This window comes from Simochromis diagramma, unplaced genomic scaffold, assembly GCF_900408965.1.
Source record: "Simochromis diagramma unplaced genomic scaffold, fSimDia1.1 OVJJ01000802.1, whole genome shotgun sequence".
Taxonomy (NCBI): domain Eukaryota; kingdom Metazoa; phylum Chordata; class Actinopteri; order Cichliformes; family Cichlidae; genus Simochromis; species Simochromis diagramma.
Genome location: NW_024387492.1, coordinates 19,253,304 through 19,271,201, shown reverse-complemented (window position 1 = coordinate 19,271,201; position 17,898 = coordinate 19,253,304). Strand labels below are relative to the sequence as shown.

The following is a 17,898-nucleotide window of genomic DNA, read 5'->3' as shown; positions in this document are numbered from 1 at the left end:
TACTGAGTTTTGCTTTACTAAAAGATGTCCGGGTGCCTCATAGCAAGAAGGTCCTGGGTTTTAACCCAGCCTGAGGCCTTTCAGTTTAAGGGAGTTTGCATGTTCTCCCCTGTGACTGTGTGGGTTCTCTGAGTACTCTGGCTTCCTCCCACAGTTCAAAGACATGCATGGGGTTAGGTTAGTTGGTGATTCTAAATTAGCCATTGGCGTGGTTGTCTGTCTGTGTATTAGTCCAGATTGGTGACCTGTTTACAGTGTACCCTGCCCCTTGCACCATCACAGCTGGGATCGACTCCAGCCCCAACGTGACCCCGAATCAAATCTATTACATAAATCTTACAGAAAAGGAAATGGACGGATGGAAAACATGAAATTTACTCTACTACTTAACATAGGTTCAGTAAATTAATATTTTTGTTTGTAATTAATTCTCACTTTTATTTATCAAAGTTAGGAAAGTTTTCCCAGTTCACCCAAGTCTCTTCCTGACAGCGAGGAATACAGTTTATTAACTAAACACTGGTATCAGATTGACACTCTGACAGGTACTCAAAGCCAAGGCTGAATAGGAACAGGAGTATACCTAATTAAATGTCAGTACTCTCTGTCTGATTTTATGTTAAACACAAAGACAGACAAAGTAAAGAAGACTGAACTGAATCATCCATTAAACTACACATTATTCATCAAAGCAGCTAAATATGGTTTATGTGCAAATTTTATGGAAATGCACAAACAAGATTCAGTCAGAGACTTCTGTTCCAATCTGCAGCTTTATGACACCACTAAACACTGACTAATGTACACGCTGAGCCATAAGATCAGTGTGGCAGTCAGGTGACCCTCACTGATCTCTCTCAACAGAGACCAATCATCATCAGGCATCTTTTTCTATGTGACCCAAAGTGAAAGCACACTGTGGCATTTTCTCAGGTTGGCTGCAGGTATCCTGGGGGCTTCAAAACAAACAGCATTAATTAGAAGAAGAAAGCTGTGACAGTGGCAGGCAGGCTGCAGCACTGCTGAGTGCTAAAATGGCTGCTTGTTCTCCATACAGACGCAGAGCTGAGTGTGGAGGAGGAGGAGGAGGGATCCCACTCCCAACAATATGCCTCAAACGTAGCTCATCCTTAGGTAGGCTTCATTGCTTGTGCCATAACGTAATAATGGAACTGGACAGAAAAACGGTATTAAATGCATATTATTATCCTCTTGTAAAATCAGCTGCTTACACATCTACAGTTTACATTAAGTCTCTCTTTCAAATGTAATTACTGAGCTTTGGTATATCACCGCACGGCAGAGATCTAATAATTGTGTTTGTCCATGTTTTATTTAGTTTTCATGTATTCTTTTCAGCTGAGTTCCAATTCGCTTCTTTGGATGAGTTTTCTACTCTCAGTGCATGTGTAGAGCAGGGCGATATGACCAAAAATATTTATCACGATATACATTTGAAATTTTGCGATAACGATATAACTGACAATATGATTGACACTAGGCAAAATACTTTACAACTCCTCAACTTTATTAGTGCAAAAAAAAAAAAAAACCATCAATGTATTTTCACTTAAACAAGCAGCTTTTTTATGTGCATTAAAGTTATATAAAAATGTAACAGCGCAAATCCAAACTCCTTGCTGAAGGTTTAACCAAAAGGCATTTCTAGTGGAAATTGGCCGACATATCCTGAGCATAACCATGTATAATATCCACAAAACTTAAAAAGAGGTTATAGACACACAATACGGTAATGTTATGTTGAAGCACAGTGCGTATCAGTCCGCGAGCCTCCTGCCTACGATAGCCGTAATGCTCCGACAATCCATCAAGCGGTGCACTTCATAGCTTAGCAAAGTCGTACTAAAACATTTGACAGATTTTCGAGCGCCGTGTACGACATAAAATCGTTTTGAGGTCAGTAAACACAACCAGAATTCAAACATAAGGCACACGTGATTATAAGGGGCACTGTCGATTTTCAGAAAAATCAAAGGATTGATTTTACAGTGTGCCTTATTTTCCAAAAAACACGGTAATAACGACGGCCCGCTAGCATGCTCTACCAGAAATAGTGCTTTGTTGTGTATCTGACGGACGAAAGCCAAACCAGTTCCACACCACTGAAGTTGCAGCATTTTTACAAACCAATTCTGGTTCATCCGTTTCATTCAACGATTCGCTTTTGCCCTTCTCATTCTGCGTCGCCGCCATGTGCGTATGAAAACAAAGGCACTGCGCATGCGTGTTTTACCCATATTCTATCGCGATATTTCATTTTCTTATCGTTGCCCAACATTACACCGGTATTACCGTGAACGGTATGACATAGCCCAGCCCTATGCATGTGTTTATTAGTTTCAGTTTGTTTTTAATTAACAGAATATGGAGTGTATGTGTAGACCAGATTTAAGAAGTTCAGACCAGGTAATACAATACAACTGCATGACTCACAGGCATCCCAGTATCAATAAACACATGCACTCACGAACACATAGGCAAAATACGCCCCAGTGGACCATTTCAACCTGATCCCTGACACTCTGAAAGTAAAACAAAGCAACCCTCACAAAAGTCAACAAATTGCAGTATTATGATAATAAATCTCCAGTCAAATAGCTCAAAACTGCAAACAAACATTTTCTCTTATGAACTACCACATCTTACAGACTTCAGGGCATTTGTACTTTGTATTTTAACATCTGACCTGATGCCATGCTTTGGCATGTCACCTGGCTCAAACAGGCTCTCCTCCACACCATTCATATTAAGTGCTTTAAAAACCCCAACATAGCTAGATTTTCCCATTTAAATGCAGCTAGCCAAACAGCCACTTACTGCTACAGGGACAGACAGAACAGTGGACAGTACATAAAACTCATTGCTGCAGTCTGGGGCAGCACAAATGCGATCCCCTTAAACTGATTTTTAATTTTAGTGTCGTTATTTTCCTCTTCAGTATCAATGCTGTCTCTAGGTAGCTATAATAAACTAATCTAAGTCTATTAGCTGCAACCAACCAAGCACATGACACATGTTCCATACTGACAGAAGATGGCACGAAACATGTTTTTAAAACAGTTTTTAAGAGCAGAGCTCAATGGTGTAAATTAGCCTTTATATGTATAGCGTTTCATGTCCCCTATAAAGGTGTGGATGACTGGGCTGTTTATCTAATGGGCAGGAAAATCCATAGACTTCTGTTAAACAAGTAACTCTCATCGATTGCCTTTACTGTACGTTTACTGTATGACCAACTGAGCTTATATGTCACCAAAAAGAGGTTCTCTTTAAACCAGGAAAAACAGTGGTTATTATCTATATCTTTTCGCTGCCTCTAAGCTGTAAACAAAGTCTATCCATTATTTAAATATTAGTTTTGATGTTTTTTGTTTGTTTTTCTTAAACGCTGCAAAACAATAATAGTGAAATTCGCTACTTCCAGCCTCGTTTTGTTTTGACAATCTTGTTGGGCTTAATGTGCTGCCATGCTGGTGCCACACTCAGAGACCTCGAGCTGAATAACTGAGGCCTACGCTGAACTCCGTATACTTATGTGGGCTACATCTCGGTCAAATGAAGCCCAGTTACAATGCTTTCACTTAGAACAAGACAAAGTCTGCAGCAGCAATACTACACGTACTACTCAAACAGATTAGCAGCTATCACTGAGCACACTCAAGCAAAAACAAAGCAGTCAATTGCTCCATGCATGATAAGAAAAATCAAATGATTTTCCCCTAAAAATACCTGCAAAAGCTTACAAAGATATTATTTTAGGATTTGGAGAAAAGTAATCTGACAAATACACCTTGGTAAGCATAAGATCTCAGGCTACAAGAAAAAAAACAGCTTAATTCTTAAAGCCTATGCATAATAAGCCGTTGAGTCACCGCAGCTGCTTTGCATTTTCTTGCATTTTGTGTCTGAAAACAGTCAACTGGAAAACTTTAACTTGTTAACTTGGGATCTATGGAAATATCCATTGCCTCCCCTGCATGTAAAACAGATTTACACTCAAGGAGCAAAGCCCAATTCAGCCCTCTTATCACAGACTTCTGTTTACATATCAAAGACAGAACTCTTAAGGCACAATTTAGATGACTGTTTAAACACCATTTGTCAGTTACCATTGCAATAAAAGGTCAAATTTCAAAGTATTAATAAAGCTCAAATAGAATTTATGAGCAGCCTATTGTAATCCTAATATTTAAGGTAATCAGTAAATGATCAGCAACATCAGCTTAGCCTTAAGGTTTATTCACTGTAAGAATATCCATTTGAAAATAAATAACTATCAAACAAGCTGCATTCAGTTTTTTACTAGGGGTGTTAACAACATCCAAACAGATTAAACACGATATAAATGCAGCATCATATCACAGCTCCCCGTGTGAAACTGTGAATGCCTGGAAATGCGTGAAACTTTGGTGAAAATTGGAATAATCAGAGACAATTCTGGGAACAAGTTTAGTGGAAATACATCACAATAATTAACTGTTTGTATTTTGATCATAATTAAATTTCAAGCAAGTGTGAAGCTGTGCCCATGAAGACAAACCTGCAGCATCCCAAGGATCAGTTTGAATTAGAGTTCAATGTACAGCTGACCCCTCGTAGAATATATCAACTTGGCAGTATTTCCCCCCATTAAGCATCATATTATGTTTGAAGCTACTTAAAATCTATATTTTTAGCTGAAATGTTTTTGCTTTGTAGTCAAGTGTATGGAAGTCAAAGACTGCCAATTCAGTTTCCAAATGCCACCTCTGTTCACAATGGTGCGCATAACCCTAACCCTATGCAAAATTACCATCCACTATCCCTAAGCATTTTCCAATGTTTCAAACAGCCTTATGGAGAGGACAAGCAAGAAGTGCCATTCCCATTATCATTCCAATCCTATTAATTAATAAGTACAGAAACTGGCTTCAGTTCAGCTGGAGGCACAGCAGGGATCATCTTGCAAGGAGTATAAGGAGCTAAATAGGTAAACTAATCATTTACACGTGCTTCTAGAAAAAAAACACCCCCACAGAGTACTGATAATGTGTCCAACCCAAAATAAAACAACACTTATGACCTTTGTTTTTTCCCGAAAAACACTAGAATTGATCATATGCATGATGACTGGTCAGTTAAGGATTTACGACAGGACACACTCCTTCAATGGCACCACTGTCCAAACAATAACTAAAAGCCAGAATTAGTTAAAGGCAGTTAAACTACAACAGACCATTTATGTATAGAAAGCAGCTGGTTGAAGGGGAAATTCTCTGCTTCTCACTTCATGTCTGAAACCAAAATACTGGATGCTGTAAAGCAGCTCATGGTGTTGTGACATCACTAGTATTTAAGGAAAGTATTTCACAAAAAATGTTTGCTTCATTAAATTTACATTTTTTGGGCTACAGCTCCATAGGACCCTATTCATCCTCATGATCTCACAAGAGCTCCACATGAAACCAAACTCCAAAGAGTTTAAGTTCTCAGCCTTGTGCCACATAATATTGGGTTAAGCTGTACTCTGAAGTGGAATTATAGTGCATGTCTATTTGCATGTTGTAACAATAAGCACAGGTAAGACGCTGACTGGCGAAAAAGTTGACGGAGTTTACAATGAAGGGGAAGAACAACATCAATGATTTAAAACTACATATGAAAAGCACATCAAACAGCTGAAGAGAACAGTTTTCACTGCTAGTCTTTTGACTTAAACACAAACACTTGGTTTAACACAAAGGACCAACTACAACACAAATACATGCAAGAGTAACCTAAATTACTGGCTGTTACACACATTTTTGAAATTGCACCTGATGACACCACACAGCTATAACCGACATTATAGACACTTTGAGGTTCTGCACAAGATTCAAGGCACAAGTTACAGGTAAACAAAGTAGAACCACTCAGGCTTCAGTGCTCATTTAGTAAAACTTTTCAAGTACTGGCACATGTTTCAGGCAATCAAAATGAATGAGAAGTCGATAGAAATAAAAAGCATAGAAATAAGCATAATAAGCATTGAGAGTATAAATATGGGCCCATCCACAGGTTGGTGAAATCCTATGATGAATGGCATGTTGACACGTTGATGTTTTGAAACCTGACATGAACAGCAAGGGGTGGATATGACTGTGATGCACTCGCCACTGAGAATACAATCCTATTTTCTGACTCTTTATTTGACTATAAAGTATAAAATTAACTTATTTTAGTCAATATGAAACAAGCAACTGAACCAAGGAAGTTTACCAGTAAAGTGCTTACTGAGGTCACAGAGCAAGGGAACTCAAGGCATTTAAACTTCTATATAAACATTAACATTTATAAGTCATTTGGAAACCAGTCACTCCCCTGTTGAAACCTTGAAACCTGACACTGGCACAAGCCAGTGTACTCCTACTGCTGGTCCCAAGGCCAGATTAATGAGAAGGAATATATCAGGAAAAGCCTCTGGTGTAAAATTATTTCTCAATTAAACACATGGACCATCAAGAATAAGATTGTCATGACGGATCGGTTGGGTCCCAGGGTTAACAACAACCACCTCCGGTGCTGTTGGCCAACACAATGCCAGTGAAAACTGTGCTGCTGTTGGCTAAAAACAAAGGGAGAATAGAGGGGGAAGGCATGTTAGGAGGCAGCAAGAGAGAAGGAAAAGCAGGAGTGTGGAAGTAAGAGTAGGGACTGTATCAGTCACAGTCCTTACACTTAAAGGGTGAGACCTGGCTGATATGATGGATAGCAGGAAAGTAGGAATATTGTGCATGCAGTAGACCAGGTAAAACGGAAGCAAACTGTTCTACCACAGTGTAGACAGAGTTTTGGACAAGAGCAAAGAGAAGATTCATAGATGTACAGAAGGAGGACATGCAGATATATGGCAGACAAGAAAAGAAGTCATCCCCTGTTGGTCATCGGAAAGAATGCAAGCTAAATAGTGAGAAAAAGTTTCCTCATGTTCAGTCACACAAATTTGCACATTTGCTCATGTCTGCAGCATGTATACCTTCCACATTCACCCTGAAAACAGAGCAATAGCTGCGTTATAATTGAAAATTATTATAGTTTACCTAACAGGGTAGTTCACAGTACCACATTTCATTTGGAACAACTTTAAACAGGCTGCTTTTCCTGACACAATCCATTTGTGTCCACAGCTGGAATTCAACCACCAACCTCTGTTTGCAAAGCAAATGTGTAAACAGAGATCAAGTATTAGGCAAAAATGATCGACTCCACCACCAACCCTCTTCCTACAGCCTCCATATGTGGACTTATTCCCTCTGGAAAACGTGGATTTCGTGCGCACTAACGTGACACGAGTCCAAGGAAAGTTCATAGCCAGAAACAAAAAGTCAGTGGATTAAAGGGCTGTGACTATTTCACGACCTGCCGTGACAGGCAGACATGTTTATATTGTCTATGCTAACACGCAGCTAGCCTGGCTAAGTGCTGCTGCTATGACAATGGATACCGCCAAATGTCGGACACGCCCACCATCAAAGCCTGTAAGCCACGCTGATTTGTGAATCCGGCCTGAATGAACCATAGCGACACCTTGAGGCCGGCTCTACCATATTACATAAGACCTGCCTGATCTCGTTTCTTTGCAGGTGGCGGGGGAGTGAAGGAGGAGGAGGGGAAAAGGAGTGAAAGAAAAAGCTCCGCGGAGCTTTGCACGTTTTAAATCCCGCTGGAGAAGATGGTGTCTGTGAAATTTAGTAACGTTATGTGGAAAAACCAAAAATTAGTCAGGCAAGTTTGGAGGCCCTGAGCGCACCCTGCGCTGCTGCAGCCACTTGAGTCAGGGTTTGTAGGGATGACATGTCATGCATTCACGGCGATGCTTACCTGTTCAGCCGTCCGTTCAGCTTGCAAACACTGAGACCTTGCTTCACGCTGGCTGATTAATTCCCAGGCAAACAAAAGAGTCAGTTTAGACTGTGTGCAAAGCAAGCCAGTTAGCTAACTTGGTTGACCAGCTTAACTTGCAGCTTGCTGGCGACCAGGATGGTCAGATGTCTGACTTTTTTATCCACTCTCACTTTGCACAGATAAATCTGCGCTTAACTGTGGCCACCATGTTACAAACACACTCAGGTTAAGATGGGTGACCGGGGGAGTTGTATGTTAGCTGGCTCGCTATCAATTTAACGTCAGCTTATGTTGACAAACAAGCCTGCGTGCTTAAAATCACACACACACCACTCTGAGCCAGCTAACGCCAGGTTGCTAGCACGGTTAGCTTAGCCAGCTAAGTAGCTCCGCTAAATCCAAACCTCGCTCCGAAAATCCGCTCACCTCGCGTGCGACTTGTGTCCCGTCAGCAGCAGCAAACAGTAAGTAACTCCGAGGACCACTTGCGAAAGGTTTCTGCGTTTCAATGACGGCGCACTTGCTTTTGCTAGCCCGAGTTATCGCTTTGGTCTCTGCTCTCCGCCATTTCCAATCGCTCAACACAAACAAACAGGGCTGCTCGTGCGCGCGGAGCGTCGAGGCGCGCTCACGCCGAGGGCAGCGGGCAGACGCTTCCACAGTGCTGACAGAGGGGAGACCCGACTGTTGATTACATGTGATTAATGTGTCGCATGTGTCAGGGTGAATGTGCAGACATACAGCGTGTATTTAGCCGCACCGAGTGACTGGAGGAGGGTGAGCACTGATGCTTTCTGGAAACTATTAGGCCTCCTAAATCCAGATGCCGTACACGCACTGTGCAAAATCCCTGATGTGTCATATATCTCGCCGGGGCGTTTTCAAGAAAACATGGTTTGGGAAGGGCAGGTAGAAAACATTGGGTCTCCTACAGAAAGCTGCACCAAGGCGAGAGAGTTCAAGCGTCATGGAATCTGGGAGTCACAAGTGATGGAAAGCTGGAGTGTGAGATAGATCTGCAGATTGGTACATGTCAGGATTCTCAAGCTGTCATCATGGCAAAGAGATGAGTCGGATCTGAAGTTGGCCTTTGCTCCAGGTGTCACCTTTGGTCACACCTTTGGTCCAGTTCTGGTTCGATGGACTGACTGATGGATGTCATTGATTTTCAGGTTCATGTGCAGCTCTGTGCTGTGTTTACAGAAAGTAGTACATTAAATACTTTGTATGTACACCAGTAACTCTCCAGGTTAAGGAGGTGACCACTATGCTGCAAGCTGGGAATTTTGCCCTTCCCCTGCTCTCTTCCACCTTTCCTGATAACTCTCAAAGGTGAAAAAAAAAAATTGGTGAAAATGCTAAAGTTTTATCATCAAAATGTACTTAAAGTTTAACAGTCTTTATTCAAATTCATACATGCAATTTTAGTGAATCCTATATTTTGATTTATCAGTATGTACATCACTCTAATTGTTTTGAAATTAATTATGAATTTCTTATATACCAATATACGGTTGTATTTTAATAATATAACTTCACCAATTCAGTGTATTAGTGGAGTTATACAAATAATAGGTAACTAAAGTTGGGATGCACGGTATACAGTACCAAGAACCATATCTGCATCCAAAATCGGGTGTAGTTGAAGTAGAAAGGTGTCAAATTACTTAAAATACAGGTACATTAAAACTGTACTCAACAGTTTACTCATAAAGCACCGTTTCAGCAAAAGAAAAAGTAATCTGAAGGTGTTTTATACTGTACAGAGAAAGACCCAATGAACAGACAGAGAAAGACCCAATGAACAGACAGTCCCCTCAGCAAGCATTTGGCAATGATGGGAGGAAGAAAAAAAAATCTGCAAACAGATTTACTATAAAAAAAATGTCAGATTTAGAAAAGAATAAATAAATAAATTAGGCAGTTAAATTTATCATAAGAAAAAAAACTTTACAAATTGACAGTATTTTTCACACATTTACAGGAAAAAAAACAGGCAAATGTATGAAAAAATGGCAAATTTAAGAGATATATGTAAAGGGTAAAATCAGGTCAATTTCTTAAAAAAAATTACCAAAAGAAATACTGAGATAAAAGCTGACAGTCAAGAAGAAATAAACACTATGTGACAAAAAACTCTCAAATATATAAATGAAAAGTTAGAAAACAGAATTTTAGTGAAGGAGCCATACAAAGTTAATCACTTATTTGAGCTCCACTAATCAATAACTGATCGTAAATGTTGCTGGAAAACAGCGACATGTTTTCTTTGTTATCATTGAGCTTATCAGCAAACTGCATTTCCAATCTGGACTCCACTGGTCACTAAAAGTGCAACAGGAACACAACACACTGCGTACACGTTCAGTATGGGTCGATGCCACCCCAGACCCCCCTTCAGCACCGCTTCTGTTTTTGGTTCATTTGAACCAGATGACGGAGTTGCCCAACAAGTGAAAAATCACTGTAAGCATCTGCAGAAGCAGATCTGATTTGTCATTTGGCATCTTTAACTTAATTTTATATAAATGCTGATCATTATTTTGCTTTCGTTTCCCCTCACATGAAAACACTGTCACAGAGACGTGCACGGACTTTGCTCTGTCAGAGCTCGCAGTTCATCTTCTGCTGTTTTCTGGCAAGTTTTGGAAACCACTGAGGCCAAATTTATAAATATAGCGTATATCCTCATCTCTATAAACTAACGCAGCAGCACAACACTCATCTGTTAAGTGTGCCTGTCATCCTGCCGCTCCTTTGAACTCTGGATGTTATGATAAAATTACAGTAGCGTGTTTAAGGCAGCATATTCTGGGAAATACACTGAAGTAATTACATTGTGTGTGATATGTTGATTGGTCACTCGCATACTTCAGAGCGCTTTTACTTCAGAGTTCAAGGTTATGAGTTATGAAAGCAGGCGTTTGGACACATGGAGTTCTAAACGTGGGATTTATTGTTGTTTATCTGTCTTTTATTGCCTTTTTCAAATTTAATAATGCCTGTTAAATGCCTCTTTACAGCGTGCCTGAAAGTAGTGGTGAAATCTGAAGATGAGTCACGCCTGGATTAAAACCATTTTTGTTATGCATTTACAGCCCAAGTTTATAATGTAAATGATCTACAGTTAATTTACTACTGCTGTGCTCGCAGTCGGCTTGATTCCAAGTTATTCTTCCTTTTTTTTAACGTCATGGCTGAGATCCCTGTTAGGAAAGAAAATAGGTTCCTAAAATATCCAGTGTCAAGCTTGATAGCCTCTCAGTGAAGCATAAATAAAAACAACTGACAGTGTGGCGCTAGCATGAATTATTTCTGAGTCTTTTTGGATAAAACTGCACGCAGAGAGAAAGCGTATGTTTATGAACATCACAAACATCTGAAGTTTGTGTTAACACAACAGCAAAAAGAGCAGCTGAGAGGCTCTACAGCAACTTTTGGTTTCTCTCAGACCTCTAGTTTATTGTCAGAGTGACTCAGTTAAGAGTTATTGTGATCTTCTGACCACTTCTACGTGTACTTTATGAGTGAAAACGCTAAGGTTGAACTGTACATTGTGTAGAGTATAGGGTCAGAGGTGGACGGTTAGCTGTAGCTATTAACTGTCCTGCAGCTGCTCAGTTTCTGCATTGCCTGTATCAGATAAAAATATTTTAATTACTTTTTAAAAATGGTTGAAGTTCATTTTCTAATGATGGTCTATTGATGTTATTACGGGGATGTTATTAGATCCATCGTCTACTTCTGCAGGTTGGAAAAACAGTAAACAGACGTGGGATAAGAAACAGGAGCGTATTCAAAATGAGAAATTACTTGATGTAAGTATAATTTTTTTTTACATTTTAATTTCTGCAGTTTTCAGGTGAGGTGTCTACAGTGTCCAAGGCTCAAGTGTTCTTTTTCTCTTTTGTCATCCATGAGGTTTTGCTCTTATTCGTCACCAGAGATGGGCAGTAACACGTAATCTGATTACTTTTTTGAAGTAATGAGTAAAGTAATTAGATTACTGTTACTTTCCTGTAAGCACGCTGTGTTACTGCGTTACTAAACCGTAATTTTGTTTGCGAGAGTGTCTCACATGATGTATGAGTGTGCGACGTCCGTGGCAGCAACAGACACCTGTGCAGATCAACGATGCATAATATGGAGTGCAGGAGAGAGTGCGACCGCGCAGCGTTTAAAGTGTGTACTGACATTACTTTGAGTTTGATTCGGTAAACAGTTACAAAAACATTAGCGTCCACTGTACACTCTGCAAGGGAAGAAACTAAGTAATAAAGTAATTAATTACTTTTGAAAATAGGCAATCGATAAGTAACTGGATTACTTTCTTGGAGAAGTAATCGGTAATTAGTAACTAATTACTATTTTTAAGTAACTTGACCAACACTGTTCGTTACACTGGGCGAGACGGTCAGCATGGAGTTCACTGGCAGCGTTTGGCAGCACACTGGCTGATCAAACTTTACAGACAGCTTTGAAGTAACGTATAAATCTAAAGGCAGCAGACATTTACTTAATTTCTTACCTAGTACATTAACTAAAGAACATAAAAACAACTAAAACAAACAAGAAAAATATAGTTGTTGTTTTTTTCAAATTTATAACAAAAATGTCAGAAAAAATCTAAATGTATAGAAAAAAAATCTACAATCAAAAGATTCACATTTCTGAGAAAAAAAATCTCAAATTCAGTGGTAAAATATTACAAATTTCCAAGAAAAAAGGGCAAATTTCTGAGAGTCCTTTTTAAAGCTTCAGCTTTGTGTGTCAAGATTTGCTGGATCTCATTTGTGATTTCCAGTAATAATAATAATCATTTTAAAAGAAGCCAGGCTTTGTGGGACAATTTTATAGAGAAAATTTATATTAATTTCTTTTTTTTAATTAAAAACTTTATGCTTGCATTTATTTCTGTGTGAGGTTCCAAGTTATTCAATGTGTTTATTATAAAATCCAAGTGACTGATTATGGGGGAAAAAACAATCAAAAAATCTAATTCATATTAAAACAACTTACCTGAAATGGTCATTTTTATTTAGTTTCATACGTTTTTGTTTCTGGCATCCATTAGACTGAAATAAACAGATTAAAACTCAGGCCAGAAAGAAACAGGCTTTCAGATCGTTTTTAAACGATTAAAGGAAATTCTATGATATTATGAGACGGCTCCAGGAAATTATGAAAGCACTTGTTGCTACTTTCTCATATTTAATCAATGAAATAACTGCAAGAGAAATAAACTGACCTGCAGTGTGTACAGAGAGGTTGATTCAGAGTTGCTTAATCTTGCTACAATGACTCATTAACAATGAACAGGTAGTGCAGGGCCTCATAGAAGTAAAGTGTGATTGGACACACACTCTGAACCTTATCGGCTCATTGAATGTGAGCTGATAACTTGGCCAGCTGTTAGGTCAGTTTATAGATTAAGCAGATGAGATAACTTTAAATTCTTGGATTCTTTCTTCTTCTGTTTCTTTTTTAACTCCCAGGAAGAAGCCTGGATACCTTTAGAGCTTTGGGGCACTAGCAGAAAATAAATAAATAAAGATTTTCAATTTTTTAACGTTAACTTAACACTGAGACATGCATTTCAGGTTAGCTGGGGTTTTTAAATTGGCTATAGATGTCTCTGTCTCTTTAGATTGGCTCTTTGGTGACTTGAGGACTCTGACTTTTACCCGGTAACATCTGGGATGGGCTCCAGTTGTGACATGAATTTAGATAAAAGAGTGTAAAACAGATAAATATTGTTCAAATCTTCCGGTGAAACATCAGCTGGCAAGAGCTCCAGTTATAAAACAGTGCAGACATGTAAATCCACACTCATCAGTATAGCGGCATAAATTTCATCTTCAAACAGAGGATTCACAATATGATAACATACACCTGAGTTACACTGCATTAAACAGGAATGGTTTATTTAGATGAGCAATGAGAACCAGCTGGGGGTGAGATAAGGGACTTTTGTTGGCGTCTCATTTTGCTTTTACATCACAAACGAATGAACACAGCTTTTGTATTTTGTAAAACATCAGAACAAATAAACCCAGATTAGCAGACAGTATTTCAGATTTTAATTCTGGACAGAGAAGGGTGCAGTGCCCACTGTCCATTTTGCAGACTGCAATTTAAAATAAAAACGAGTGTCCGGATGGAGAGTGTCTCAGCGAGGCGGCGGTGTTTGGAGCGGAAGTCATTTGAAGAGTTTGAACTTGCGCATCAGTGGCTGGACAGTCTCTTTTGGATACGGCTTCAGGGCTAAACACGTGGGGATGTTCTCAGGCTGTTCGATCCAAAGCTTGTAGGGAGACACCAGCCTGCGTCAGAGACTCAGACAGACCAGAGAGGGCAGCCTCGTCTGGAGCCTGGAGACAAAAAAAAGCATACTCTCACTGACGACTGCAACAGATTCCTGCAATGAAGGCCAGAGTTCTGGGAACAAAACACTGCAGGTCTGTCCAAACAAGAGGCTGAGACAGTACATCTATTTCTATATGCACCACTTTGTTTGTCCTAACAGGCTTTGGTGGGTTTAATAAAGCAGCCCAGTAAAAACAATAGACAACAGCTGTTAAGAGTAATACACCAGCACAATGCTTTCCTTTTAAATGTAAAGGGGAACATCTTGAAAGCTGAAAACAGGCAAAATGAAAGACACCCCTTGCCAGTCTCTTAAAAATGTAATATCATATTATGTTTATAGGGAATAAATCAGCACTCTGACACTTTTTTTAAAAGTGAAGTGCAATTTAAAAATATATATATTTTAATTGAAAAACTGGGAGAAGTTAATAATAACACAACACACTGTAAAGCCTCCTACTGGGCCGAAGTGGACCTTTCACTGGCTTTGGCCTCTGTGTTTGACAGCCCTGCTTCTGAGGAGAAAAATCTCTTATTGCGAACTTCTACTTGAAATTATAGACTTTAAAAGTCGAATGAATTACAGGGAAAATGTATCTGCTAGCGCATAATTTATCACCGTATCGTAATGTGTAGGACTGGTCTTTTAATTCGGCGCTCAGCTTGATCACTCTGATATTCTTATTTGTTAAAATGAAGGGTTTTAAATGCTGCTAGAGAAGCAATGACTGTGAATAATAGCCATAAATCGATATTATATAGAAATTTACTGCTGCTGCTGATTTCAAATAAGAATGTCGACTTATAACATCTCCGTATTTAATCTGTATCGGGCGATGAACCCGCAATATGCTCCAAGAAGCTAAAGTAGCGAATTTCTGAACAGAGTTTGGCACGGCTGTCTTACCCCCAGCACCACCTTGTGCATGGAGTCCAGCTCGGACAGGTAGCGCTGTGTGTCCGGATCTCCGTAATGCAGGTGGATGGCGGCGGTAGCGGCGTGGCAGGCCTGAGTTATCACGGCCCCCAGGGGCCAGGACAGTTTATGAATCAGATCCAAGCGGACCACTACGTACTGGACCAGCCGGCCGGGAGACCCGGCTCCTGACGCCGCCATCTTTAGCCCGGACAGGAACTCAGGCTCTGTTTATTTTCCGGGTCAAACTGTTAATAACGTGTTATGAGCAGCACTACCGCCCTCTAGCGGTCACTGTTAAGACTCCATAGCGTAGCAGCCTGTTCGTTTGGTATATGTAAGATTTTATGGTATTTATGATTGCGTTAACAAGGAAACAGCTGGGTAAACACCACAGATTTTCCCCTTTTCTACCACACCTTATATTTCTTATTTTTCCACTTTATTTTCACCTTCTTTCTTCTATCTAAACATAAATCATAATCCTACTCATCATAAATATATATTTATAAAAACACTACAAGCCATTTTATCTGTATACATATAAGAATGTGTTCTTCCTTCACCTTATCCCATTTATTTGTCCATCAAATTTCAAATGCATATACAACTGTCTGCAGATGAGCTTACCTAAATTGTGTCAATTACTTCTGTAAATAGTAAAGCCTCCTGTGATTTGATCAATTTAGCAGAAATTCAAGCTGCCAAAAACAAAATTCATAGAAACATGTTTAAGTAATAAATGATTTTAAATAACTAAGTAGATTTGAGAGCACAGGAGGACAGTAGCTACTTCTACTGCCTGTTGGGATATTTTTGATGAACAGCCTCATCATAAAGCCCATAAAGCTGCTCTGCTGATGATGTGATCTCATATCTCCAGTGAGCACAACAGTGTTCAAGACAACCTTTACGTCTACTTTTAATTTCTACTGAAAAGTATTTGTCTGTAGAGTCCTGCCCCCAGCATGAGGGAGTGTGTTGTGTTGACCAAACAACACAATGCATACATGTTAGGATAAATCTGTGTCTAGGCTTTGGAGGACAGTGTAAGGGTGTGAGGGTGGGCTCCAGGAGGAGCAGGATAAACACTCGCGGGTGTGTTGTTGACAGCTGTGTTGTTCATAGTGAGTTATTTAAGATGCGCAAACCTTCTGCCCCAGTGCAGCACAAGCTCTTAATGAAGCAGTCGTTCCGCACGTCACATTGAACTGACATGTCGTTAAAATGAAGCTCTGAACTGAGGATGTCTCATTCGCTTTATAACTCGCTGCCTCGACACCTCGCGTCTCTTCCTTTCACCCCAATCAGCCCTGTGTATTTAGAGTACCGTCTCTTCCTCTGCTTTTCCATCTGTTTCCCCTCACTCCTGTATTAATTCAACAAAAACTAAAAGCTTTTGTTTTATTTTTTATTTTTTTATACCTCATAACAAAATAAGTTAACTTCAATAATGGAAAAAAAAAAAACACAAACCACCAGTTCATTAAAAAAAAGACAAGCAAACGCCAGTAAATGTCACAATAATAATTTATTAAGCATACACATTATAATATAAATATAAAATATGCTATTTTTGATTTTAAAATTGGTGAGACATCATTATATCTGTGTTGAGACAGACGACCATACAAACAGGTTTTAATATTCTACCAAAATCGGCTGAAACTTCTATGCAGCTGTAACAAACTCGCCATGATGGTGCCGTCCTAAAATCAGAGCCTGTATTCACGGAGCACGCCAGAGAAGTGTAACTGATCTAGGATCAGGTCCGAAGTTAATGTCACCATAAATGAGGAGGCGAACTGGTCTTAGATCAGCCCTCCTAGTCTAAGATGCTGTATGCAGTGGGGCCCACGTACAAAGAGAGCACAATTACCTACCGTATAATTCTTTATATATAGTTCTTACTGTAGTCCAACAATGGCAATTAGCAGCATGAAAATGCACCACTCATATTTTATTCTAGTTCCAAGAAACTGCAAAATAAGTCGAAGAGTAAAGGAATGAAATAAACATCAAACATACGGATGATCATTGTCACTGTACTACGAGAGAAACTCCTCCACAGTGAAACAATCAGAGAGAATCAAACAATCAAATCAGATCGGAGCGATGACATTTGATGTCGCGGTCGGGTTCAATTCACTTTGGTCTCGGTCAACGGCAGGAAGTGGAAAATCGTGGCGTTTCTCCCAGAAGTGGAAATCAGCGACATCAGGTTCTGTGCGCTTGATCGACACGTCGAGGAGAAGCGATTCTCAAACCAGGATTTACAGTTTCGGTCGACTGATTCCAAAATGGATTGATCCCCGAACCGATCAATGACGATAAATAACAAATAGTTTGAAGATTTTTTCCAGTTTTTTGTTTGTTTTTTTTCATCAGGTTTTTTCTTTTTCTTTTTCTTTTTTTTTAAAAGTTCGGTTGACATGCTGAATCGTTGTGTTTGCAGGTCTGTGGTCGATCAAAAGGAAAAGTATTGGGCGAACCACTCCTGGCGCTGAGCGTCCGGGGAGTCGATGGCAGAGTCCTTTGTTTCAGGAGGGCTTCAGGACGGACACACACAAACAGAAAGTTAAGGAAAGAGAAGTGAGAGGCTGATCGCTCAGCTCGTTTAGTCTTAAACATAAAGGGGTGAAAAGCACAAGCTTCACTTTAACGCTCTCAGATTTTTTCACACCGAAGAATCTTAAAAGTCGATGTGTTTTTATAATAATCCAACTTTA

General features: G+C 39.6%; 3 protein-coding genes across 11 annotated transcripts in view; all 3 read right to left on the bottom strand.

Annotated features, from left to right (window-relative positions):
• ncoa1 (nuclear receptor coactivator 1) overlaps window positions 1-8,502 on the bottom strand; it is an 82,598-nt gene extending 74,096 nt beyond the window's left edge. For 4 of the 6 annotated variants that reach the window (XM_040018580.1, XM_040018585.1, XM_040018587.1 and 1 more), the window contains exon 1: window positions 7,861-8,502. The gene's annotated coding sequence lies outside the window, so the exon portion shown is untranslated. The remainder of the gene's footprint in view (window positions 1-7,860) is intronic. The other 2 variants (XM_040018583.1, XM_040018582.1) reach the window with 2 other exon arrangements.
• Window positions 8,503-13,078: 4,576 nt separating this feature from the next.
• Window positions 13,079-16,625, bottom strand: ptrhd1 (peptidyl-tRNA hydrolase domain containing 1). Its single transcript, XM_040018068.1, is given in 3 exon segments — window positions 13,079-14,194; window positions 14,196-14,255; window positions 15,161-16,625. Coding segments are annotated over 3 exon segments (381 nt in total). The 5' UTR covers window positions 15,371-16,625; the 3' UTR covers window positions 13,079-14,083.
• Window positions 16,626-16,681: 56 nt separating this feature from the next.
• The window catches only part of fam184ab (family with sequence similarity 184 member Ab), a 206,115-nt gene continuing 204,898 nt past the window's right edge, over window positions 16,682-17,898 (bottom strand). For 2 of the 4 annotated variants that reach the window (XM_040018045.1, XM_040018042.1), the window contains one exon: window positions 17,637-17,718. In XM_040018045.1, the coding sequence (XP_039873979.1) occupies window positions 17,637-17,718 (82 nt within the window). Of the gene's footprint in view, window positions 17,719-17,898 lie in introns of all 4 variants that reach the window. The other 2 variants (XM_040018046.1, XM_040018043.1) reach the window with 2 other exon arrangements.